Below are 27,808 nucleotides of genomic sequence, written 5' to 3'. Positions count from 1 at the left end.
GGGGGGAGGGGGGCAGGTCAACAGTCTTCTGCGGTGGGGAGGGGGGAGGGGGGGGGTGGGGTGTGGGGTGATTGGGTCCAACGTCACGACGGTCCGTCGTCCATGAGGGCCAGCAAGGAGAGGACGTTCCCCGCGAACTCTGCCCCCTCCGAGGAAGAGGAGGAGGAGGGGGAGGAGGAGGAGGCGCTCCGTGCGAACTGGACCGGGCGAAAACCTTCTCGGGGTGGCTGCAGGTCGTGGGGGCAGTGGAGCTGGCAGAGGCTGAGCCAGACACGGTCGGGGTCCACGGCCATCACGCTGCGCAGCAGCCTGGCCCATGGGGGGGGGGGGGGGCGAATAAATAATAAATAATGTCAAAATAAAATGATAAATAATGTCAATAAAATAAATGGACCGTACAGGGGTTTGGTCCGCGCGGCGGAACGGGTACGAGCCACGGCACGACGTAGCTGACATCGTCGTCGTCGTAGTCGTCAACGTCGTCATCATCATCGTCGTCATCAACATCGTCATCATTGTCGTCATCGTCGTCAACGTCAATGTCGTTATCGTCATCATCGTCGTCGTCATCATCGTCGTCGTCGTCATCATCATCGTCGTCATCGTCGTCATCGTCGTCATCGTCGTCATCATCATCATCGTCGTGATCATCATCGTCGTCATCATCATCATCGTCATCAACATCATCATCATCGTCGTCATCATCATCGACGTCATCGTCATCATCATCGTCGTCAACATCATCGTCGTCAACATCGTCGCCCTGCAGGGAAGCCAATGTAGCTGTGAACTTTTAAACCATCGAGAGTGAAGAACTCAGTTCTCGAGAGCTGCTTTGTTGTGTTTAGCTTGTCGCCCTCCGCCCCCCCCCGCACCTCCGATTAGCGCGGTCGGCTAACGTACGGCGGCTAGAAAAAAAGTTAAACGATCGGACGCCCTAACAGCGCCGCTGGCAACGAGAGTGGCGCTCACCCCATCGCTGCCTCCTGCAGTACCATCGGCTGGTGGCAGCTGAGGTAGGGCAAGGCAGCAGTCACCACCGTGTCCAGATCTGCGTTGTCTGAGGTCAACAACAAAACACGCGCACACGGATATCCTTCTTTAGTGCCGGTAGGAACCTCCTGGTTACACCAGAACCACAGGGGATTATTGTGTCCGTCCGTCCGTCGTGCAGGGAAGGGCTGGGTGGGGAGGGTGGGGCTGGGGCTGGATGGGGAGGGTGGGGCTGGGTGGGAAGGGTGGGGCTGGGTGGGGGGTGGGGCTGCGTGGGGAGGGGCTGGTCACCCCATGGTGCCCTTATAAAACTCAACGTTTAACCTACTCACGCCGGCTTGTGCCCGCCCTCACAGTCGGGCATATTTGCGGAATACACCACGCCGCCATTGACCCTGGCCATTGACCGAGCAACCCAACGTTCCTACCAGCTCCCTCCGCAGGACAATGTGTTTGGGCAAGCGCTGTTAGGCGAGTAGCACCTATGACAACCGGCACAGCGCACGAGGGGGTGGGTGGCCAGCACCATGCCCACACACAGATGCAAAGATAAAGATCCCCCGTATAGCCTTTGACAGACTGTTGGGGCGAGTGCTGTTAGCGAGCACCTATGAAGGCCGGAACGGCGCACGAGGGGGTGGGTGGCCAGCACCACGACCTTTGTCTCCGCAGTGGCGATGTTTACTACACACCGCACCGGGTACTCATTCGAGGCTGAGTCAACCTAAGCGAGGCCCTGGACTGGTTCAGATCATCGTCACGGGTGTTGACCGTGAGCTGGACTCGAACTTGGGTCGCCGAGTTCGTAGCGCAGACAAAAACACACGCACAAACACAACAAAATAAAGGCACACGCACGCACACACGCGCACACACACACACACGCGCACACACACACACACGCGCACACACACACGCGCCGTGCGAGCGCTCATGAATAGATGATAAAAATTAATAATTCATCCACACACCTTCACTCTGGGCGCCATGCCGTTAGTCACAAAACACACAGGCTGCAGACGCACCCACGCACACACGGAACGCACACACACACGCACACACGGAATGCACATACCAACACACGCACACGCCAACGCACGTGAAGACACACCAACGCATGGAACGCACGCACCAACACACGTGTACGCCAACCGCCGTTCACCACCGAGTGACGGTGATGTCACCACGACGCATCGCGCCAGGCCAGGCCAGTTCATGCCAGTTCAGGCCAGTTCAGGCCAGGCCAGTTCAGGTCAGTTCAGGCCAGTTCAGGCCAGTTCAGACCGGGCCAGGCCAGGCCAAGCCAGTTCAGGCCAGTTCAGGCCAGTTCAGGCCAGGCCAGTTCAGGTCAGGCCAGTTTAGGCCAGGCCAGGCCCAGCCAGTCAGGCCAGGCCAGTTCAGGCCAGGCCAGTTTAGGCCAGGCCAGTTCAGGCCAGGCTAAGCCAGGCCAGGTCAGTTCAGGCCAGTTCAGGCCAGGCCAGTTCAGTTCAGGCCAGTTTAGGCCAGTTCAGGCCAGTTCAGGCCAGGCCAGTTTAGGCCAGTTCAGGCCAGTTCAGGCCAGTTCAGGCCAGGCCAGTTTAGGCCAGTTCAGGCCAGTTCAGGCCAGTTCAGGCCAGTTCAGGCCAGGCCAGTTCAGGCCAGGCCAGTTCAGGCCAGGCAAGTTCAGACCAGTTCAGGCCAGGCCAGGCCAGTTCAGGCCAGGCCAGTTCAGGCCAGGCCAGGCCAGTTCAGGCCAGGCCAGTTCAGGCCAGGCCAGTTCAGGCCAGTTCAGGCCAGTTCAGGCCAGGCCAGTTCAGGCCAGGCCAGTTCAGGCCAGGCCAGGCCCAACCAGTCAGGCCAGGCCCAGCCAGGGCCCAGGTTGCGCTCTGTGGAGGCCACCGAGCGACCCGCCACCGCCCTCTCACCGAGCCGCAGGGCGACGGCCAGAGGCCCCAGGCTGTCGAGTGCGGCCGCCTGCAGGCGGCAGGCGAGCGATCGCGGGTACAGGGGCGGCCCCCCCCGGCCCCCCCCCGCCCCCGCCGGCGGCCCTCGGCCCCCGCGGCGGCGCTCACGGCCGCCCTCGCCGCCAGCGAGGAGGCGACGGGGCCCAGCAGCTCGCCGGAGACGCGCCGGCGCAGGAAGTCGCCGCAGACGCGCGACAGCGACACCAGCGTCTGGGTGGTGGGGGGGTGGTGGGGGGGTGGTGGGGGGGTGGTGGGGGGGTGGTGGGGGGTGGGACAGGGGACAGAGTTTAATGGGGGCGGTGATGCGGAGGAGGTCGCAAGGGCGTGTGCGCGTTGAACTTCTTTCGCACCGCTGTACGTAGCCAACCGCGCGGGGGAAAGACAGCAAACTGTGGGTCTCTGTGTGGTGAGTCTGTGAGTCTCTGTGTGGTGAGTCTATGGGTCTCTGTGTGGTGAGTCTATGGGTCTCTGTGTGGTGAGTCTATGGGTCTCTGTGTGGTGAGTCTGTGGGTCTCTGAAAGTCTATGGGTCTATGCATGAGTCTATGGGTCTCTGTGTGGTGAGTCTGTGGGTCTCTGAAAGTCTATGGGTCTATGCATGAGTCTATGGGTCTCTGTGTGGTGAGTCTATGGGTCTCTGTGTGGTGAGTCTGTGGGTCTCTGAAAGTCTATGGGTCTATGCATGAGTCTATGGGTCTCTGTGTGGTGAGTCTATGGGTCTCTGTGTGGTGAGTCTGTGGGTCTCTGAAAGTCTATGGGTCTATGCATGAGTCTATGGGTCTCTGTGTGGTGAGTCTATGGGTCTCTGTGTGGTGAGTCTATGGGTCTCTGAAAGTCTATGGGTCTATGCATGAGTCTATGGGTCTCTGTGCAAGTCATAAGTTCAACAGCCGCGCAACAGATGGCAGTGGTGGCATCTACATCTGCAGAACGTGAAGAACCAGTGGCATCTACATCTGCAGAACGTGAAGAACCAGTGGCATCTACATCTGCAGAACGTGAAGAACCAGTGGCATCTACATCTGCAGAACGTGAAGAACCAGTGGCATCTACATCTGCAGAACGTGAAGAACCAGTGGCATCTACATCTGCAGGAGATTATGCCACTTTAAAAGCCATTCCCCGTGTTTAGTGTACACGCTGTACAACACGTTTGGAATAGACACGAGTGAAGTTGGACTTACGAACAAATGAACGAACGAACAGAACCTCTGGAACCTAACCAGTTCGTAAGTAGAGGAGTCCCTGTCAAGATCAAATGTGAGCTTGGGCAAGACTGTCGCGGCTAGGAGATGTTAACTACCTCGCCTGGTGTGCAGGAGGCCGTGGGTTTGGTCCCGACCCTGACGCCTGCTGCTGTATATTTGGAGTTTGCGTGTCTCTCTCTCTCATCATCATCACGGTGGCTAGGAGATGTTAACTACCTCGCCAGGTATGCAGGAGATCGTGGGTTTAATCTCGACCCTGATGCCTGCTGCAGTGTATTTGGAGTTTGCGTGTCTCTCTCTCTCCCCGTGGTCGCGTGGATTTTTCACCGGGTCCTTCGGTGTTTCCCTCCACATTTAGAATCAACGTCACTGCTATAAATGTCCCCGTGATCATGAAGACGATGATGAGCAACTTTGCTGGGAAAAAATAATCAAATATCTCAGTGTGGCCTTACCTGCTAAACTAAAATTAGCAATAGTAGAATAGCTCGCAAAGAGGCAGCGGAGACGGCTCGGCTCGCGTGAGCCAGTGGAAAAAAAAGGAGTTCACGGGTGGCTCGCTTTGTAGCGCACCGTCCCGCGCGTGGGTCCGCTCAGACGCGACGGCACCTTGAATGCGGCGAGGATGACCCTCCACTCGTCGCCGGTGAGCCTCTGGACGAGCGCCGGCCACAGGCGGTGAGCCATGGGCAGGCAGGAATCCTCGCGCGCGGACAGGACGCCCATCGCCAGCCGCACCACCTCCAGCATCTACACACACGGAGGTACAAAAGACAAAGGTCCCCCGTGTAGCCTTAACAGACTGTTGGGGCGAGTGCTGTTGGCGAGCACCTGTGAAGGCCAGAATGGGACACCAGAGGGTGAGTGGCCGCCTTTGTCTCCCCAGTGGCGATGTTCACACACGCACGCACACAGGCACGCACACAGGCACACACACAGGCACACACACAGGCACACACGCAGGCGCACACGCACGCACACAGGCACGCACACAGGCACGCACACAGGCACGCACACAGGCACACACACAGGTACACACGCACGCACACAGGCACACACACAGGCACACACACAGGCACACACGCAGGCACACACGCAGGCACACACGCACGCACACAGGCACGCACACAGGCACGCACACAGGCACGCACACAGGCACACACACAGGTACACACGCACGCACACAGGCACACACACAGGCACACACGCACGCACACACGCACGCACACACGCACGCACACACACACGCACACACGCACAGGCACACACGCACAGGCACACACGCACAGGCACACACGCACAGGCACACACGCACAGGCACACACGTCCGCACGGGGTACTCATTGAGGCCGAGTCGCCCTAAGGGAGGGCCCAGGACCGGTTCAAACAATCGTCACCGGCGTTGGCCGTGAGCGGGAATCGAACCCGGGTCGCCGGGTTCGTAGCGCAGACTCACACAGCCCCACGGTGACCCCACACCACCTCCAGTAGCTACACACACAGAGAGAGAGCGATCGCGCGGGCCGGGTTCAACAAGCTCCTGGGCCCCGCGTGTGTGGGCCCCGTGTGTGTGGGCCCCGCGTGTGTGTGTGTGTGGGCCCCCCCCCCTCCTCCCCCCCCTCCCCCCCCCCCCCAAACACCGCGTCACAGACCTAGCTCCGCCTCTGCACGGGCTGGGGCAGCTCAACAACCCCGGACGCCCCACCCCACCACCACCCCCCCACCAACCCCTCCCCCCCACCACCTCCACCACCCCCCCCCCCCCACCACCCCCACCACCCCCACCACCACCACCCCCCCCGTCCCCGGCGGTGCGTCTCACCGTGAGGCGCACGGCGACGTCGTGGTGCGACAGGAGGTGCACGCTCCGCTCCAGCAGCGCCCCGCACAGCTCCAGCTGGGGCGGCAACGCCGGCTTCTTGTCGTAGCCGGCATCCTCCTCCTCGCCCTTCAGCTCCTCCCCCTTCTCCTTCAGCTCCTCCCCCTCCTTAAGCTCCTCCTCCTCCTCTGTCCCCTTCGCTAACCCTGCCCCCAACTCCGCCCCTAGGCCCGCACACACAGGGGAGGGGGTCACGCACAGAGCTCGCAACCGGGTACCCGATACCCGTACCCTACCCGATACCCGGCTACCCGCACCCGGCCGGGTACGGGTAGCCGTTTGCGACCCTGGTGCGGCCGGGTACGGGTACGGGTAGGCCGTGAGTCACTGGTGAGTCACCGTTTGTCACTCATTTCCCAACGTCTTGTCTCTTCTCACAATTCAAGTTCCTAGAAACAACCCACCCGCGCCTGCAACATGGCTTCATCCCAGAGGTCGCAATCAGGTACCCGATACCCGTACCCTACACCCGTACCCTACACCCGTACCCGGCCGGGTACGGGTGTAGGGTACGGGTACGGCCGGGTACGGGTACCCGTTTGCGACCCTGGTGCGGCCGGGTACGGGTAAGGAATCAAAACCCGTTTGCGACCTCTGGTCACGCACCGCCGATTCGCACGGTTGGCTACGTTACGGCGCCAAAGAAATTCAACGTGCGTGCATGTATGAGCGAGCGAATGAGCGGGCGAGCGAGTGAGCGAGAGAAAGAAAGAGAGAGCGAATGAGCGAGCGGGTGAATGAGCGGGCGGTTGAATGAGTCAATGAATGAGAAAATGAATGAGTGAATGTGTGAGTAAATGCGCGAGTAAATGTGTGAACGAGTGAATGAGTGAGCAAACGGATGAGTGAATTAGTGAGTGAATAAGTGAAAGAGTAATTAAATTAGTGAATGAGCTGGTGAATGGGTGAGTGAACGTGTGCGTAAATGAATGAGTGAAGGAGTGAGTAAATGAATGAGTGCACTGGTGAGTAAATGAGCGAGGAATTGAGTGAACGAGTGAATGAGTGAGCAAACGAATGAGTGAATTAGTGAGTGAATAAGTGAAAGAGTAATTAAATTAGTGAATGAGTTGGTGAACGGGTGAGTGAACGTGTGCGTAAATGAGTGAACGAGTGAATGAGCGCGCAAATCAACAAGCGGGTCAATTCGTGAAAGGACGAGTGAGTAAGCAGGCGAACGAGCGGGTGGATGAGTCCGTGAACGAGTGAGTAAATGAACGAGTGAATGCTTGAGTGAGCGAGTGAATCGGTGCACCACTGAGCGAGTGAGTGAATGAACGAGGGAACGAGTAGAATGAATGATTGAGCGAGCGAGTGAATGTGAGAGCGAGCGAGTGAATCAGTGCACCACTGAGTGAGTGAATGAACGAGGGAACAAGTAGAATGAATGAGCGAGCGAGCGAACGAATGCGAGCGAGTGAATCAGTGCACCATTGAGCGGGTGAATGAACGAGGGAACGAGTAGAAAGATCGATCGAGCGAGCGAGCGAACGAATGCGAGAGCGAGCGAGCCGACGAATCGTCACGTGGGCGTCGCGGGTACCGGCGTCGGTGTCGTCGTCGTTGTCAACCTCCTCCTCCGGCCCCACGTTGCCGGTCGCGAGCTGCGTCTGCCGGTGGTGGTCGCGCAGAAACGCCGCCACCTCCTCCGGGGAGCAGGCCGAGCGGCCTTCCTCCCCGCGCGGCCCCTGCGGCCCCGGCGGCCGGGCTCCCGCGTCCCCGTCGCCGCTCCTTCTCCGCTCGGAGGCCGCCGTGTCCGGGCCCGGAAACCACTTGTCTGCTCGAGGGAGAAAAACCCGAGCCGTCGCGTCGCCGGCCACGCCGCGGGATCAACTAAAAGATTTTTATTTTTTTTATTTTGCCCAGAGAAGGCGCGACGTTCATTCCAAATTGTGGAGGGGAAAAGAAACGGAGGAGCCGGAGGAATAATCCACGCGACCACGGAGAGAGAGACACGCAAACTCCAAATATACAGCAGCACGCGTCAGGGGTCGGGATCCCACGACCTCCTGCACACCAGGCGAGGTAGTTAACATCTCATAGCCACCGTGATGATGATGAGAGAGAGAGACACGCAAACTCCAAATACACAGCAGCAGGCATCAGGGTCGGGATCGAACCCACGACCTCCTGCACACCAGGCGAGGTAGTTAACATCTAGCCACCGTGATGATGATGATGAGAGAGAGAGAGACACGCAAACTCCAAACACACAGCAGGCATTAGGGTCGTGATCGAACCCACGACCTCCTGCACACCAGGCGAGGGAGTTAACATCTCCTAGCCACCGTGATGATGATGAGAGAGAGAGACACGCAAACTCCAAATACACAGCAGCAGGCGTCAGGGTCGGGATCGAACCCACGACCTCCTGCGCACTAGGCGAGGTAGTTAACGTGCGGGCACCGTGGGAGAGGCTCACGACGGATGCCACTAGCACCCACACCCCCCACCCTCCGCTGTAGGAGCGACACTCAAAGCAGCTCTCGCAGCAACGAGCGGAGCGTCCGGGGTGGATAGAACGCAGCGACTTAGCACATAGTGGGGAGCTGTCGTGGTTGCTGCTGTGTGTGTGTACTGTGTCCAGTGTGTGTGTGCCCTGCGTGTGTGTGTGTGTCCTGTGTGTGTGTGCCCTGCGTGTGTGTGTGTGTCCTGTGTGTGTGTGTGTCCTGTGTGTGTGTGCCCTGCGTGTGTGTGTCACTGTGTGTGTGCTGTAGCAGACAGACAGAAAAAAAAATATGGCATCTGTGCAAGACCGCCCTTTCCTGAAAGGGAAAGGAGAGGCTTGCGGAACCCCAATGCGGTTTCAGAAAAGGGCGGTCCTGCACAGATGCCATATTTTCTGTCCGTCTGCTACAGCAGAGGTGTAGGGAATTCCAACAAGACCTACATCTCTGCTTAATTGACCTGGTCAAGGCCTATAATACCATCAGTAGGCCTGGGCTCTGGGTTGTTCTTCGTGCTTTCGGAGTCCCTGACCCTCTGCTCACGATCATTAAGGACCTTCATGATGGTGAGCGGGCCCGGGTAAAACTACGTGGCCGGGAGTCGGAGCCTTTCCCTGTACACCTTGGGGTGCGACAGGGATGTCCTCTGGCTCCCACATTATTTAACATCTATTTCGACTGCATAGTTCGTGAAGCCTTCAATAGCTGTACCGGGGGAATTTCCATTTGGTACAGATATAATGGGAGGCTGATCGACGCCCGGGTGCGATCAAGGGATGGCTCCCTATTGGTCAACCACGTTATGTATGCCGATGATTTGGTAATAGCTGCTCATTCAGAAGAGGAGTTGGAGACGCTGCTGCTGAGACTGGAGCGTGCCACTAAGAGGTGGGGCCTTATCATCAGCCCCACCAAAACTAAGCACCTGCCTGGGTATTTTGTACCATCGGACACTCCACCCCCACAACTCCCAATCGGTGATGGGGAAGTTGTGGAGAGAGTGGAGAGTTTCCCATACCTGGGCAGTGTGCTTATGACCGGCTCCAGTTTATCAGCAAAGGTCTCACTCCGAATCAGTCGAGCGGCAATATCTTTTCATCGGTTGCGTAAGGCTGTGTGGAAGCTACCTGGTCTGTCGCTCCGCACGAAGCTTCAGGTCTTCTCGGCCACGGTCATTCCCTCCCTTCTCTACGCTTGCGAAACGTGGACCCCCCTAATGGAACATCTTCGCCGGTTGGAAACATTTCGGCTGGCCTGCCTACGATCCATCCTGGGTTTAACCAGGCTGGATTGTGTGAGGAGCTCACAAATCCTTGAAAGATCTGGGCAAAGTCCCATCGGTGAGCTCCTCCGGCAGGCAAGGCTGCGTTGGCTGGGTCATGTAACCCGCATGCCCAGCCACCGCATGCCTAAACAGCTTTTGTTCGGCCGGATCGAGGGGGCTAAACGGGCGCGGCATGGGCTAGAGAAGAGATGGAGTGATGTGGTACAGGAGGACGTGGAGCTGAGTGGACTTGCCAATGACTGGTACCAGCGGTGTCAAGATCGGCCTCTGTGGAGGAGGCTCGTGAAGGACGCTGCTGGGCAGTTGGAGGCAGTCGCCCTCCAACAACAACGGAGGGCGGAGGAGCGACGCTCACAACAACGAGCAGAGCGCCGGGTGGCTAAAGCACAGCAAGTTGGTACAGTAGGGGGCACAGGTGGTGCATCAGCCAGTCGTCTCAGTCATCTCGGTCAGTCGACCCGTGGCACCTGCTGGGTCTGCCCCGTGACCTCCTGCCAGCGGGCGTTCGACACTTCACGTGGCCTCAAGGTGCACATAGCCTGGCACAAGCGTCGTGGTGACGTCACCGCCACTTAGTGGCGAATGGCGGTTGTTGTTGTGTGTGCGCCCTGTGTGTGTGTGCGCTGTGTGTGTCTGTATGTACCCTGTATGTGTGTGCACCCTGTGTGTGTGCACCCTGTGTGTGTGTGTCACTGTGCGTGTGTATACCCTGTGTGTGTGTACCCTGTGTGTGTGTGTCACTGTGCGTGTGTGTCTGTGTTTGTCACTGTGCCCTGTGCGCGTGTACCCAGGGCGCAGGCGAGTGCGTGCAGCGCCGGTGCGGCACTCCTCGCCAGCCTCGCCGGGTGCCGGTCCACCAGGGACAGCAGCTCCTGTGCGGAGCCCGCGGCCTGCAGCACGGAGTCAGGTCCCTCCCCGTAGCGCAGCACTGCCGCAAGCACCAGCTGTGATGGGGGGGGGGGGGGCAGGGGGGGGCAGGGGGGGCAAGGGGGGCAGGGGGGGGGCAGGGGGGGGGGGGCAGGGGGGGTGCCGTTAGCATCGCCGCGGTCCCCGGCTCTCGCCGCTGGTGTCGGCCATGGGCCCGGGAATCAGGGCGTCACGGTGGCTAGGAGATGTTAACTAATTCTAGATTTGAAGCTTTCGTGACTGTAAGGATTCATATTCTTATGTTTTTTCGGTAAATTCACGTGGGTAATTTTTTTTTAGAATTAATGAAAGTTAAATATTTATTTTTATCTTATTCTTAGGTTTTTATTTTACTTTTATGAATTTTTTTTTTACCTACGTGACTTTACCGAAAAAACCTAAGAATAAGATGTTAACTACCTCGCCTGGTGTGCAGGAGGTCGTGGGTTCTATCCCGACACTGACGCCTGCTGCTGTGTATTTGGAGTTTGCGTGTCTCTCTCTCATCATCATCATCATCACGGTGGCTAGGAGATGTTGACTACCTCGCCTGGTGTGCAGGAGGTCGTGGGTTCGATCCCGACCCTAATCGGAGACGTCGAGGCGGTGAGTTCGCCCAGTTTCATTTCTCGTAAACAAGACAAAGTTCCCCCGTATAGCCTTGACGGACCTTTTGGAGGGGGGGGGGGTATGGCAAGTGCTGCTAGCGAGCACACGCACACGCACACACATGCACACACACACACGCACACGCACGCACACACGCACACGCACGCACGCGCACACACACGCACATGCACACCCACACGCGCACACACACACGCACACCCACACACACGCACACACACGCACGCACACACACACACACGCACGCACATGCACACCCACACGCGCACACACACACACGCACACCCACACACACGCACACACACGCACGCACACACACACACACGCACACACACACACACGCACGCGCACACACATGCACACGCACACACACACGCGCACGCACGTGCACACACACACACGCACACACACACGCACACACACACGCACACACACACGCACGCACGCTCACGCACGCACGCTCACACACACACGCACACACACGCACGCACACACGCACGCAGACACACACACGCACACACACAGACACACACACACACACGCACACACACACCCACGCACACGCGCACACACACACGCACACGCAGACACACACGCACACGCACACACGTGCTCACCGGCGCGCTCTCGCTCTCCCCCAGGTGGCGCAGGGCGATGGTGACGGCGCTCGCCACGTAGTCCGAGTTGTGAGACACGAGGAGGCCGGGGCGAGCGTAGCCACACGCACGCGCCACGTGGTGCGTCACGCGGCGCGCCGTGCAGCACACGGGCTGGGTGTCTAAGCCGTCGCCTACGCACACAGAAACAAAGAGTATCCCCGCCGCCCCCCGTGTAGCCTTCAACGGGCTGTAGGGCAAGTGGTGTTAGTAGCGAGCAGCAGCGCCTATGAAGGCCGGCGCTGTGGCACACGAGGGGGTGGGTGGCCAGCACCACGCCCAGAGTGGCGGTGTTCACACATCGCCAATTACAATCACTATGATTACAATCACTATGATTACGCTGCTGCTGCTGCTGATGACGATGATGATGTCGACAATGATGGTGATGTCACCGATGATGATGTCGACGATGATGATGTCAGCGATGATGTCACCGATGATGTCGATGATGACGATGATGTCACCGATGATGATGATGAAACACAGAAACCCAAAGACTCACACAGAGATCCATAGACTCACACAGAGACCCATAGACTCACACAGAGACCCACAGACTCACACAGAGACCCATAGACTCACACAGAGACCCATAGACTCACACAGAGACCCATAGACTCACACAGAGACCCATAGACTCACACAGAGACCCACAGACTCACAGAGAGACCCATAAACTCACACAGAGACCCACAGACTCACACACAGAGACCCACAGACTCACACACAGAGACCCACAGACTCACACAGAGACCCACAAACTCATCACCCAGACACCCACAGACTCACACAGAGACCCACAGACTCACACACAGAGACCCACAGACTCACACAGAGACCCACAAACTCATCACACAGACACCCACAGACTCACCCAGACACCCACAGACTCACACAGAGACCCACAGACTCACACACAGAGACCCACTGTTGTCCTTCCCCCCCCCACCCCACAGCTCCGATGAGCACGGCGGGCTCTGCACGGCGCGAGAGCAGCTCACCGTGCACATGACCGACACGAGCAAACGGAGCAGACAGCCCTCCTCACCTCCCACCTTCTCCAGCACGGGGTACAGCACGACGGCCAGCATGGGCCTGAAGTCGAGGCCCAGGACGCCGGCAAACCCGGCGATGCCCTCCAGCTGCGCGCTCAGCTGCCACGCGTTGCCGTTGAACGCCTCCAGCGTGCACTCTGCGCAAAGACACAGAGGCAAAGATCTTCATTGGCTCAGTATCAATGTCATAAAGGTCGTTGAGGCGACTTGCGTCACAGCTTTTCCTTCACGCTGCTGACAGGCAGCGTGACAGGGACAGATAGAGAGAGAGAGACACACCGCCACGTGGCAGCCTGGACCACGTGGCAGCCTGGACCACGTGGCAGCCTGGACCACGTGGCAGCCTGGACCACGTGGCAGCCTGGACCACGTGGCAGCCTGGACCACGTGGCAGCCTGGACCACGTGGCAGCCTGGACCACGTGGCAACCCGGAGCCCCGCTCCCACGTGGCCCCCTTCCTGCGTTCGTTCCCGTTCTGACCACGTGTCGTTCGTCTCCACCCCTATTTAATAGCCGGGTCACGTGGTACGTTTCCACCAATCCTGGTTAGCCTCCGTGGAATATTCCAGGCTCCCTCGTCAGCTCCCGGGACCACGCCCCTCACTCGTCTCCCCATTGGCTGTGGCCAAAGCCAGCAGAACCAATCATCTACTTGCAGCTGTCACCTTCCCGTCACGTCAGGGCCACGCCCCTAGGCATCTCTGAGTGAGTGAGGGTGGAGCGTCACTGAGTGAGTGAGTGAGGGTGGAGCGTCACTGAGTGAGTGAGTGAGGGTGGAGTGTCTCTGAGTGAGTGAGGGTGGAGCGTCTCTGAGTGAGTGAGTGAGGGTGGAGTGTCTCTGAGTGAGTGAGGGTGGAGCGTCTCTGAGTGAGTGAGTGAGGGTGGAGTGTCTCTGAGTGAGTGAGGGTGGAGCGTCTCTCAGTGAGTGAGGGTGGAGCGTCTCTGAGTGAGTGAGGGTGGAGCGTCTCTGAGTGAGTGAGTGAGGGTGGAGCGTCTCTGAGTGAGTGAGGGTGGGTGGAGCGTCTCTGAGTGAGTGTGGGTGGAGCGTCTCTGAGTGAGTGTGGGTGGAGCGTCTCTGAGTGAGTGAGGGTGGAGCGTCTCTGAGTGAGTGAGTGAGTGAGGGTGGAGCGTCTCTGAGTGAGTGAGGGTGGAGCGTCTCTGAGTGAGTGAGGGTGGAGCGTCTCTGAGTGAGTGAGGGTGGAGCGTCTCTGAGTGAGTGAGTGAGGGTGGAGCGTCTCTGACTGAGTGAGGGTGGAGCGTCTCTGAGTGAGTGTGGGTGGAGCGTCTCTGAGTGAGTGTGGGTGGAGCGTCTCTGAGTGAGTGAGTGAGGGTGGAGCGTCTCTGAGTGAGTGAAGGTGGGTGGAGCGTCTCTGAGTGAGTGAAGGTGGGTGGAGCGTCTCTGAGTGAGTGAGTGAGGGTGGAGCGTCTCTGAGTGAGTGAGTGAGGGTGGAGCGTCTCTGAGTGAGTGAAGGTGGGTGGAGCGTCTCTGAGTGAGTGAGGGTGGAGCGTCTCTGAGTGAGTGAGGGTGGAGCGTCTCTGAGTGAGTGAGTGAGGGTGGAGCGTCTCTGAGTGAGTGAGGGTGGAGCGTCTCTGAGTGAGTGAGTGAGGGTGGAGCGTCTCTGACTGAGTGAGGGTGGAGCGTCTCTGAGTGAGTGAGGGTGGAGCGTCTCTGAGTGAGTGAGTGAGGGTGGAGCGTCTCTGAGTGAGTGAGTGAGGGTGGAGCGTCTTTGAGTGAGTGAGTGTGGGTGGAGCGTCTCTGAGTGAGTGTGGGTGGAGCGTCTCTGAGTGAGTGAGTGAGGGTGGAGCGTCTCTGAGTGAGTGAGGGTGGAGCGTCTCTGAGTGAGTGAGTGAGGGTGGAGCGTCTCTGAGTGAGTGAGGGTGGAGCGTCTCTGAGTGAGTGAGGGTGGAGCGTCTCTGAGTGAGTGAGTGAGTGAGTGAGGGTGGAGCGTCTCTGAATGAGTGAGGGTGGAGCGTCTCTGAGTGAGTGAGTGAGGGTGGAGCGTCTCTGAGTGAGTGAGGGTGGAGCGTCTCTGAGTGAGTGTGGGTGGAGCGTCTCTGAGTGAGTGAGTGAGTGAGTGAGGGTGGAGCGTCTCTGAGTGAGTGAGGGTGGAGCGTCTCTGAGTGAGTGAGTGAGGGTGGAGCGTCTCTGAGTGAGTGTGGGTGGAGCGTCTCTGAGTGAGTGAGTGTGGGTGGAGCGTCTCTGAGTGAGTGAGTGAGGGTGGAGCGTCTCTGAGTGAGTGAGTGAGGGTGGAGCGTCTCTGAGTGAGTGAGTGTGGGTGGAGCGTCTCTGAGTGAGTGAGTGAGGGTGGAGCGTCTCTGAGTGAGTGAGGGTGGAGCGTCTCTGAGTGAGTGAGTGAGTGAGGGTGGAGCGTCTCTGAGTGAGTGAGGGTGGAGCGTCTCTGAGTGAGTGAGTGAGGGTGGAGCGTCTCTGAGTGAGTGAGGGTGGAGCGTCTCTGAGTGAGTGAGGGTGGAGTGTCTCTGAGTGAGTGAGTGAGGGTGGAGCGTCTCTGAGTGAGTGAGGGTGGAGCGTCTCTGAGTGAGTGAGTGAGGGTGGAGCGTCTCTGAGTGAGTGAGGGTGGAGCGTCTCTGAGTGAGTGAGGGTGGAGTGTCTCTGAGTGAGTGAGTGAGGGTGGAGCGTCTCTGAGTGAGTGAGGGTGGAGCGTCTCTGAGTGAGTGAGGGTGGAGCGTCTCTGAGTGAGTGAGGGTGGAGTGTCTCTGAGTGAGTGAGTGAGGGTGGAGCGTCTCTGAGTGAGTGAGGGTGGAGCGTCTCTGAGTGAGTGAGTGAGGGTGGAGCGTCTCTGAGTGAGTGAGGGTGGAGCGTCTCTGAGTGAGTGAGGGTGGAGCGTCTCTGAGTGAGTGAGTGAGGGTGGAGCGTCTCTGAGTGAGTGAGGGTGGGTGGAGCGTCTCTGAGTGAGTGAGGGTGGAGCGTCTCTGAGTGAGTGAGTGAGGGTGGAGCGTCTCTGAGTGAGTGAGGGTGGAGCATCTCTGAGTGAGTGAGTGAGGGTGGAGCGTCTCTGAGTGAGTGAGTGAGGGTGGAGCGTCTCTGAGTGAGTGAGTGAGTGAGGGTGGAGCGTCTCTGAGTGAGTGAGTGTGGAGCGTCTCTGAGTGAGTGAGTGAGGGTGGAGCGTCTCTGAGTGAGTGAGTGAGGGTGGAGCGTCTCTGAGTGAGTGAGTGAGGGTGGAGCGTCTCTGAGTGAGTGAGTGAGGGTGGAGCGTCTCTGAGTGAGTGAGTGAGGGTGGAGCGTCTCTGAGTGAGTGAGTGAGGGTGGAGCGTCTCTGAGTGAGTGAGTGAGGGTGGAGCGTCTCTGAGTGAGTGAGGGTGGAGTGTCTCTGAGTGAGTGAGTGAGGGTGGAGCGTCTCTGAGTGAGTGAGGGTGGAGTGTCTCTGAGTGAGTGAGTGAGGGTGGAGCGTCTCTGAGTGAGTGAGTGAGGGTGGAGCGTCTCTGAGTGAGTGAGTGAGGGTGGAGTGTCTCTGAGTGAGTGAGGGTGGAGTGTCTCTGAGTGAGTGAGTGAGGGTGGAGCGTCTCTGAGTGAGTGAGTGTGGAGCGTCTCTGAGTGAGTGAGTGAGGGTGGAGCGTCTCTGAGTGAGTGAGGGTGGAGCGTCTCCGACTGAGTGAGTGAGTGTGGAGCGTCTCCGAGTGAGCGAGCGAGGGTGGAGCGTCTCCGAGTGAGCGAGTGTGAGTGCCGCGTCTCTCGCTCACCGCTCTCCACCGCCGGGGCGAGCGGCACAACGAGCGACGTAGCTCCGGTGCCGGCGTCTCCCGGCACAGCCGAGTTGCCCAGCCGCGTCGTCGGCAAGCGCCAGTTCGCCGGCGAGGTGTACTCTGCGACCACGGCTCGCGCCAGCCAGAACAGCTCCTCCTGGCTGTACCGCGACCGCCAATCGCCTGCGCCGCGTCGCAAGGAACGAAGATCCTGAGTTGGGGGTCCTGGGCGCGCATGTGGCAGAGGTCGCAACCGGGTACCCGATACCCGTACCCTACACGATACCCGGCTACCCGTACCCGGCCGGGTACGGGTAGCCGTTTGCGACCCTGGTGCGGCCCGGTACGGGTACGGGTAGGCCGTGAGTCACTGGTGAGTCACCTTCTTGGTTCTTTCGGTGAAGTCACGTAGAAGGGAAATAATACAATAATAAAAATAAAACATGATAAAATAATTCTCACGACGTTTCGGCCACAACGCAAGCAGCCGTCCTCAGGTGAAGAACAGGTCTGTCGATAAGACAGAGTCACCGTTTGAGACTCATTTCGGGTAGGGTACGGGTACGGTACGGGTACGGGTAGGGAACGGGTACCCGTACCCGACCGGGTACGGGTACCCATTTGCGACCCTGGTGCGGCCAGGTACGGGTAAGGAATCAAAACCCGTTTGCGACCTCTGGCCTGTGGACATGCCCCCCCACGGGGTGATGCACTGCTCGCTGCGACAGCCCCGAGTGGAGACCAGCGATAGCCGCACGCGACGGGTTCAGGGAAAAGGCCAAGACGACGGTCACGGAGTTGAGTTCCTTCCCGTCTCGAGGTCTGGGGCCAGTGGTGGAAATTCCACGTGTCTATGGCGGGGGTTAGGTCCCGCCACTAGAAACAACCCGCTGTTGACTCCCCTACAAGATGGTACAGGGAGTCCTCTACTTGCTGACAAGCTGGTCTGTGCGCAAGTCGATTTGTTCGTGAGTCCAACTTTGCTCCTGTCGATTCCAAACACGTTGTACGGCGTGTACACTAAACACGGGGTATGGCTTTACAAGTTGTATAATCTCCTGCAGATGTAGATGCCACTGGTTCTTCATGTTCTGCAGATGTAGATGCCACTGGTTCTTCATGTTCTACAGATGTAGATGCCACTGGTTCTTCATGTTCTGCAGATGTAGATGCCACTGGTTCTTCACGTTCTGTAGATGTAGATGCCACTGGTTCTTCACGTTCTGTAGATGTAGATGCCACTGGTTCTTCACGTTCTGCAGATGTAGATGCCACTGGTTCTTCACGTTCTGCAGATGTAGATGCCACTGGTTCTTCACGTTCTGCAGATGTCGATGCCACTGGTTCTTCACGTTCTGCAGATGTAGATGCCACTGGTTCTTCACGTTCTGTAGATGTAGATGCCACTGGTTCTTCACGTTCTGCAGATGTCGATGCCACTGGTTCTTCACGTTCTGCAGATGTCGATGCCACTGGTTCTTCACGTTCTGTAGATGTAGATGCCACTGGTTCTTCACGTTCTGCAGATGTCGATGCCACTGGTTCTTCACGTTCTGTAGATGTAGATGCCACTGGTTCTTCACGTTCTGCAGATGTAGATGCCACTGGTTCTTCACGTTCTGCAGATGTCGATGCCACTGGTTCTTCACGTTCTGCAGATGTAGATGCCACCACCGCCATCTATTGTTCAACGGTTGAACTTACGACTCTCGGTCAGAACGGGCAACTGGACACACGGACGGGTTTGTTTGTATCTCTGAAAGTTGCTAAGTAGAGGAGTTCCCGTCCTCATTTTTATCGACCCAGAGAGGTGATGGGCCGACCCCCAGAGCTCACCCTGGACTTCGACCGTGCTGTCGGTCGCGAGACGCTGCTGCTTTTGGGGGACCTTTGGTGCTTGTGCTTAGCGACCGTGACGTTTAAACAACAACAACGATGACCACAACAACAATAAAACAAAAACGCAAAAAATTCTCACCGGGCGCCTCTTCCGATGGGGCGGTCGGCAGAGACTGAGCGCTGGAATACGCCCAGGGGTCCAACCCACGCCCGGCGGCTCCCACAATCACTTCGTTGAGAATCATGGCAGCCGCGGCACTGGAGGGGTGAGAGATAGAGAGAGAGACAACGCCGCCCACAAGATCAAGAGAACAACCCCCGGCCTCAAGACGCACCGCGAGTGCCGCCGTTACAACGCGGGCACCTCAACGCCCATGGGAAGGGAGTTTCGAAACATTTGTGCCGTGATCCACAAACCCTCGCTGCTCAGCTGTAACAATCAGACGGTACATGCCCTCTCCTCTTCCCGTATCCGTCTCTCTCCACGTGAAAAAAAATTCACCCGTATAAACCAAGTTTTTCACTATAAATCCTTTATATGCGTGGCGGCTAGAGTCCTCTCGTCCTCTGGCTTGAGATGGCTGCCACCTATGGGTCAGATGATTGCCTGCCACCATTAAGCAATTGGTAATTAAATATAATTTATTTTTTCCTAAAAAGTGTAAAATTTTCACGAAAATAAATTGTCACGCACAACGAGTCTGTGTGCAAAATGTCAGCTCGATTGGATCACGGGAAGTGGGTTAAAAAACGACCGAAAGATTTGCACGGTCGTAAGCGCGCAAGCAAGCAAGCAAGTGAACTTAATATAAAGGATTTAAAAAGAAAGTAATTTTTTGACACGTCCCATTTGCCACACGGCCTTCTGGGAGTGCAAAGTCATCTGTAGCAAGACTCTGGGCTGGTTTCGAAACCTTCAGCATCTCATCGGCAACGTCAGGGTCGCTTGAAGTCAGAATTTGTATTGATACCGGAGGAGGAATCCGAAGAGCCATGAAGATGTCCAGCGGGGTCACGGGGTCAGAAAGCTTCGACAACAAACAGCACAAAAAAGCACGATAGAGGGTGCCAAGTATCGGAGAGGTGAACCATCTTCTTGGTTCTTTCGGTAAAGTCACGTAGAAGGGAAGCAATAAAATAATAAGAATAAAACATAATAAAACAATTCTCACGACGTTTCGACCACAACGCAAGCAGCCGTCCTCAGGTGAAAACCAGGTCTGTCGGAAAGACAGCGTCTGAATGAACACCCCACGTGCTTGGAGCATATATATAAGCTTTGTTGGAAGGGGGGAAAAGGGCGCCTTGACAAAAGAATATGCATCTAAGGACGGCTTGCTTGCGTTGTGGCCCGAAACGTCGTGAGAATTGTTTTATTATGTTTTATTCTTATTATTTTATTACTTCCATTCTACGTGACTTTACCGAAAGAACCAAGAAGATGAATCCCTGCAGTCACGAAAGCTTTAAATCGAGAGGTGAACCAATCGCTTAAAAAAATAAATTTTCAAAAATGAAACGAATGCCGGTGAGCTGCTCGACACTCATAGGGCAAGGGCTCTCTCCGCAAGACTTTACAACTAGCTCTGTGACATCCACTTCTGTGGGGGGCGGTAACCAGAGGCCGCAACCGGGTACCCGATACCCGTACCCTACCCGATACCCGGCTACCCGTACCCGGCTGGGTACGGGTACCTGTTTGTGACCCTGGTGCGGCCGGGTACGGGTAGGCCGTGAGTCACTGGTGAGTCACCGTTTGTCACTAATTTCCCAACGTCTTGTCTCTTCTCACAATTCAAGTTCCTAGAATCAACCCACCCGCGCCTGCAACATGGCTTCATCCCAGAGGTCGCAATCGGGTACCCGATACCCGGCTACCCGTACCCTACCCGTACCCGGCCGGGTATGGGTAGGGTACGGGTAGCCGGGTATCGGGTACCCGTTTGCGACTCTGGTGCGGCCGGATACGGGTAAGAAATCAAAACCCGTTTGCGACCTCTGGCGGTAACACTGCTCTGTGAGACATACAAACGGTTGGCCTCCCGACGTGAGCCCGTGCTACCTTTGGCGGCTCAGCGGTCCGCAGGCGGCAGTCCGCCGTGAGCGCGGGACCCTCCGCTGTAACCGGGACTCACCGATAAAGCCAGGAACCAGCGCTGTAGCCGGGATCTAGCCAGGACCCACCGCTGGAAACAGGAGGACTCACCGTTGTAGCCGGGACCCACCGATCTAGATGGGACCCACCGATCTAGATGGGACCCACCGATCTAGATCGGACCCACCGATCTAACCGGGACCCACCGATCTAGCCGGGACCCACCGATCTAGCCGGGACCCACCGATCTAGCCGGGACCCAGCGCTGTAAACAAGAGGACCCACCGATCTAGCCGGGACCCAGCGCTGTAAACAAGAGGACCCACCGATCTAGCCGGGACCCAGCGCTGTAAACAAGAGGACTCACCGATCTAGCCGGGACCCACCGATCTAGCCGGGACCCAGCGCTGTAAACAAGAGGACTCACCGATCTAGCCGGGACCCACCGATCTAGCCGGGACCCAGCGCTGTAAACAAGAGGACCCACCGATCTAGCCGGGACCCACCGATCTAGCCGGGACCCAGCGCTGTAAACAAGAGGACTAACCGATCTAGCCGGGACCCACCGATCTAGCCGGGACCCAGCGCTGTAAACAAGAGGACCCACCGATCTAGCCGGGACCCAGCGCTGTAAACAAGAGGACTCACCGATCTAGCCGGGACCCACCGATCTAGCCGGGACCCAGCGCTGTAAACAAGAGGACCCACCGATCTAGCCGGGACCCAGCGCTGTAAACAAGAGGACTAACCGATCTAGCCGGGACCCACCGATCTAGCCGGGACCCAGCGCTGTAAACAAGAGGACTCACCGATCTAGCCGGGACCCAGCGCTGTAAACAAGAGGACTCACCGATCTAGCCGGGACCCACCGATCTAGCCGGCACCCAGCGCTGTAAACAGGAGGACCCACCGCTGCAGCCGCGACTCTCGGTACATCTCTAGGAACGTGTCGACGAGGAGGTAGAGGTCTCCGAATTGCCCGAGCGTGCGGCAGATCTGCGTCAGCGTGGCGTGCACTCGCTCGTCCGAGAAGCCCCTGAAGCGCTTCCTCCGCCCGCCCGGGATTGGCCAGTCCGAGGGGGCAGAGCCGGCGAGCGGCCAATGGGCTCGCCCGCCTGCGGCGACGCCCCCTCTCGCCGCAAAATGGCCGCCGACGTCAGCGTCCCCCGCCGGTGGCGTCTCCGGGCAGGCAATGGCGGCGGCGGCGGCTGCTTCATCGCCATCGCCTCCTCCTCCCTCCTCCTCCTCCACATCCCCCTCCTCCTCCACCACGACCTGCTGGCTCGTGTCGGGCGCGAGGAGCTGCACGAGAGCCCGGGCGAGGCGGGAGAGGTGCGGGGCGGAACGCAGCAAGGCGGAGACGCGCGGGCCCAGCAGGCGGAGGTAGCCCAGCAGGCGCGAGAGCGTGGCCAGCTTGAGGCCGTCGGCGGCGGTGGCGGAGCGGGCGAGGCGAGGGAGGGAGGAGCAGAGGGAGAAGGCGCGCTCCAGCGACGATTCCTCCACGGCGCGGTCGTCGCCGGGAGCCGTGCCGAGGAGCGAACGGCGGCCGAGGACGGAGAAGCTGGCGGATCGAACCTGTGGGGGGGGGGCGGCCGTGTTGGGATCGGGGCGATGGGAGCGGAGCGGGCGGGCGGGTTGGGCAGAGGAACGGGCGGAGGATAAACAGGTGGGTGGGCGGACGATAAGCAGATGGGCGAACACAAATGCAGAACGGATAGAGGGAGGGAGGGATGGATTTTTTTTAATATCCAAAAGTCGTTTTCTATGCTCTTTGGTTTTTTCGGTAAAGTCACGTCGGTAAAAAAATGTAAGTGTGTGTATACAGGTGTGTGTGTGTGTACACGTGTGTGTGTGTGTGTGTACACGTGTGTGTGTGTGTACACGTGTGTGTGTGTACACGTGTGTGTACACTGTGTGTGTACACTGTGTGTGTGTATACACTGTGTGTGTGTATACACGTGTGTGTGTGTACACTGTGTGTGTACACTGTGTGTGTACACTGTGTGTGTGTGTACACTGTGTGTGTGTATACACTGTGTGTGTACACTGTGTGTGTGTGTGTACACGTGTGTGTGTATACACGTGTAATTTTGCTGTGACGGTTCCACCTGAAGACGGAAGCTTGTGTTGCCTCCGAAACTATTTAATTTAGTTTAATTTGTCACCTACGTGACTTCACCAAAAATCCCTGCAGTCGCGAAAACTTCAAATCTAGAATGGTTTTCTATTCCCCGAGATGAAATAATTCGCAATGCTGCAGCGAGTGGTAGTGGCCGCTGAAAAATGATGTAACGAAACGACTTCGCTACAATAGAAATTTATAATTCACGTTAACATTGAGAACGAATTTCATTAGAACCGCTTTTTTGTGTTTTAGTTTGTTGTACTCCGATTAGCGCGGTTGGCATCCATCATCATCCATCATCATCAGCATCATCATCAGCATCATCATCATCAGCACATTATCATCAGCATCATCATCAGCATCATCATCACCATCATCACCACCACCATCACCACCGTCTCACCCTCTGGTCCACGTCGCACGACAGCCCCACCACGACGTCCAACATCGCCGCCATCATCATCAATCATCATCATCCATCATCACCCACCACCATCACCATCGCCATCATCATCCATCACCCACCATCATCCTCCATCATCATCCATCATCATCAATCATTCATCATCATCCATCATCATCCTCCACCACCATCATCACCACCATCACCATCGCCCTACCCTCTGGTCCTCGTCGCACGACAGCCCCACCACGACGTCCAACATCGCCGCCATCATCATCAATCATTCATCATCACCCACCATCATCATCACCACCATCATCACCCACCACCACCACCACCATCACCACCGTCTCACCCTCTGTTCCTCGTCGCACGACAGCCCCACCACGACGTCCAACATCGCCGCCATCATCATCAATCATTCATCATCACCCACCATCATCATCACCACCATCACCACCATCATCACCCACCACCACCACCATCATCACCACCGTCTCACCCTCTGTTCCTCGTCGCACGACAGCCCCACCACGACGTCCAACATCGCCGCCATCATCATCAATCATTCATCATCACCCACCATCATCATCACCACCATCATCACCCACCACCACCACCACCATCACCACCGTCTCACCCTCTGTTCCTCGTCGCACGACAGCCCCACCACGACGTCCAACATCGCCGCCATCATCATCAATCATCCATCATCACCCACCACCATCATCATCATCACCACCACCATCACCATCATCACCCATCACCATCATCGCCACCACCGTCTCACCCTCTGGTCCTCGTCGCACGACAGCCCCACCACGACGTCCAACATCGCCGCCATCATCATCAATCATTCATCATCACCCACCATCATCATCACCACCATCACCACCATCATCACCCACCACCACCATCACCACCGTCTCACCCTCTGTTCCTCGTCGCACGACAGCCCCACCACGACGTCCAACATCGCCGCCATCATCATCAATCATTCATCATCACCCACCATCATCATCACCACCATCACCACCATCATCACCCACCACCACCACCATCACCACCGTCTCACCCTCTGTTCCTCGTCGCACGACAGCCCCACCACGACGTCCAACATCGCCGCCATCATCATCAATCATCCATCATCACCCACCACCATCATCATCATCATCACCACCACCATCACCATCATCACCCATCACCATCATCGCCACCACCGTCTCACCCTCTGGTCCTCGTCGCACGACAGCCCCACCACGACGTCCAACATCGCCGCCATCATCATCAATCATTCATCATCACCCACCATCACCCACCATCATCCTCCATCATCATCACCATCATCACCCACCACCATCGCCACCACCGTCTCACCCTCTGGTCCTCGTCGCACGATAGCCCCACCACGACGTCCAACATCGCCGCCATCATCATCAATCATTCATCATCACCCACCATCACCCACCATCATCCTCCATCATCATCACCATCATCACCCACCACCATCGCCACCACCGTCTCACCCTCTGGTCCTCGTCGCACGACAGCCCCACCACGACGTCCAACATCGCCGCCATCATCATCAATCATTCATCATCACCCACCATCACCCACCATCATCCTCCATCATCATCACCCACCACCATCGCCACCACCGTCTCACCCTCTGGTCCTCGTCGCACGACAGCCCCACCACGACGTCCAACATCGCCGCCACGGCTTCGGCGCCCAGCACACGGCGACAGCGCCGCAGCAAACGCCCGGCCAGCGCCGCCGCCTCGAGGCGCACGCGCCAGGCGCGGTGCCCCGCCGCCACGGGCCCCAGCCGCAGCAGCAGCGGCGCCAGCCTCTCCCCCGTGGCCCGGGCCCAGTCGGGGGTCCTCGTAACGAGCAGCGAGTGGGGGGTCCCTCCCCCCTCGTCGCCACGCGCCGCCGCCGCCCGGACCGCCGGTTCGCGGGGGTCGGGGGTCAGGAGGTCGTCCGGCGCGGCGCGGGCCACGGCGTGGGCCAGGAGGCGCGTCGCCATGGCCGCGACGGCGCCGGGCTGGGTGGCGGCGCGTCCGCCGCACGTGGTGACGATGCGGCACAGCGCCGTGGCCGTGCCCGGCAGGAAGGAGGCGAGGGAGTCGAAGGCTTCGCGCGTCGCGATCGTGTTTCTTTCCTCCTCCTCCTCCACCTCCTCTTCCTCCCCGCCGACCGCGAGCCGCGAAAACAAGACCCTCACGCCGCCCCCCTCGGCCCTCGCCTCACGGCACGGCAGGAGCCAGAGGGCGCCGAGGCACTCGAGCGCCAGCAGCCTGAGCGCTCGCTCCCCCTCGCCCTCGGCCACCGCCAGCAGCGTGGACACGGCGTGGCCCAGCCGCGCGAGCGTCGCCCCCGTGCGGGGCGGCCGGGCGTCGTCGCCGTCGTCGTCGTAGAGGGCGGCCGCGGCGGCGGGCTCGGCGCAGCGGAGCAGCGCGGCGAGCGCCGTCAACGCCGCCAGCTTCACCTCCTCGGAGGAGGGGGAGACGCCGACGCCGCCGCTGCCGCGGTCGTCGCACAGCGCGCACAGCTCGGTGAGCAGCTCGCCCAGGAGACGCCCGTCCGAGACGGGGGCCCGCGACAGGACGGCCGCCATGCACTCGGCCGCGGCCACGCGCAGGTGCTCCAGCGCCGCGTCCAGCGACGCCGACGGCGCGGAGGAACCCCCCCGCTGGGCGGCGTCGGCTCGCCGGAGAGCGTGGCGCGGGGCGAAGAGCACGTAGTCCAGCAGGCGGCGCAGGTGCGGGTCGGGCACGCGGCTCAGGGCGCCGGCGAGGGAGCGGAGGGTGTCGCGCGACGGGAAGCGAGTCACGGCCACGCAGAACGGGCGCAGCGCCGCGAACGACGGGCCCGGGGAGTCGGCGTCGGTGCCGGAGCAAGCGGACGGAGAGGCGGCCGTGGGCTTGGCGACGGAGGAGGAGGAATCGCCGGTGTTGATGCCGGTGAAGTCGCCCATCGCGCCGGGCGAGGCGAGCATCTGTCAACGCACGGGGGGCGGGGGTGGTGAATTCGTCAGGCTCGGTGGCACGAGTGTTAAAACCCTTTTACAATTACCTTACCTTGCCGAGGCCTACCTGTGCGTGTGTCAGTGTAATACACGTGTGTGCGCGTGTGTGTATACGCTGAATGGGGAGCGGTAGTGCAGCGGTTAGCGCGTTGCGCTACGAACCCCGCAAACCCGGGCTCGCTTCCCGCTCACGCTCAACAGCAGTGACGATAATTATCTGAACCGACCCTAGGTCGACTGTGTGTGTGTATACACACACAGTGTGTATACACACACACAGTGTACACACACACACGTGTATACACACACACAGTGTACACACACACACACACGTGTACACACACACATATACACACACACACACAGTGTACACATACACACGTGTACACACACACACACGCACACACACAGTGTACACACACACGTGTATACACACACACGTGTATACACACACACAGTGTATACACACACACACACACAGTGTACACACACACACACGTGTACACACACACACGTGCACACACACACGTGCACACACACACGTGCACACACACACGTACACACATATACACACACACATGTACACACACACATGTACACACACACACGTGTCTACCGTATACACAAACCTAATTGTACAGAGGCAAGTGATACCCCCGTATAGCCTCAACAGACTTGTGGGGCAAGTGCTGTTGGCGAATATCACGGCTTCTTTGTTTACGTGCAGTGCGAAAGAAGTTTACCACACATACACGGGGCATTAGAGGGGGCACGACACACGCGATTGGGGAGGTTGGCTAGCACCACGCCCGGCCGCCTTTGTCTTCCTAGCAGAGATGTTTACTACACACCAAAGGCCCGGGCCACAGACGCGCACGCGTACCCAACGTTACTATGGCCGGGTCCAAGTCCGTCCGTAAGTACGACAACGGCTTACAAACGCACGCTGCACGAAACGGGGTCTGTCACTTACATTCGTCGTAAGTAATTCCAATGGCAAAGCTTAACGGCGGCAACTCGCGGCGTCGATTTTATAATAAAAACTAAAAGATAGACGTTTCGTTACGCAGCCAAGTCCAGCCGCAACGTCCAGAGCGCGCGCGTGGCCATTGGCGCCGCCTCGTTGTGACGTCACGTCCGGTGTGGATCCAATCTCCTCACGCGATCGATTTACGAAAAAAAATATATTATTTTAGAAAACAAACGAACAACAGAAACCCCGTCAGAAAACCACGAAGCGCTTCGTCGAGACTCTTTGTTTATTTTGTTGATGTTTTTATTTATTTATTTAATCGCGGTAACGAGAGAGGAAGGTGGGGGGGGGGGAACCGCATCCGGTTGCAACAAAACGCGATGTGATTGGCTAATCTTGAGAGACTGTGGGTGGGGGTAAGAATCAAGATCCCCCACCCCCCCCAACTCACGTGACTTCAACGCCGCCATCTTGGGTAGGGATATGTTAACGAATATGCAATGTTTCGATTTAAAGCTTTCGTGACTGCAGGGATTCATTTTCTTGGTTCTTTCGGTAAAGTCACGTAGAAGGGAAATAATAAAATAAAATAAAACATAATTAAATAATTCGCACGACGTTTCGGCCACAACGCAAGC

The 27,808-nt window shown here is 58.1% G+C and overlaps 1 protein-coding gene across 1 annotated transcript; it reads right to left on the bottom strand.

The window, feature by feature from the left end:
* On the bottom strand, positions 1 to 27,332 carry TTI1 (TELO2 interacting protein 1). The gene is given in 15 exon segments (XM_078881875.1): positions 1 to 309; positions 973 to 1,060; positions 2,898 to 3,006; positions 3,009 to 3,146; positions 4,753 to 4,893; positions 5,966 to 6,186; positions 7,566 to 7,799; positions 10,542 to 10,698; positions 11,905 to 12,077; positions 12,995 to 13,138; positions 16,702 to 16,887; positions 18,683 to 18,801; positions 21,549 to 22,213; positions 24,833 to 26,167; positions 27,171 to 27,332. Coding segments are annotated over 14 exon segments (3,936 nt in total). The 5' UTR covers positions 27,171 to 27,332; the 3' UTR covers positions 1 to 83.
* Between the last annotated feature and the right edge of the window lie 476 nt (positions 27,333 to 27,808).

This window comes from Lampetra fluviatilis, chromosome 63 (assembly GCF_964198595.1).
Source record: "Lampetra fluviatilis chromosome 63, kcLamFluv1.1, whole genome shotgun sequence".
In the NCBI taxonomy this organism is placed as follows: domain Eukaryota; kingdom Metazoa; phylum Chordata; class Hyperoartia; order Petromyzontiformes; family Petromyzontidae; genus Lampetra; species Lampetra fluviatilis.
This window is presented reverse-complemented; position numbering and strand designations above follow the sequence as displayed.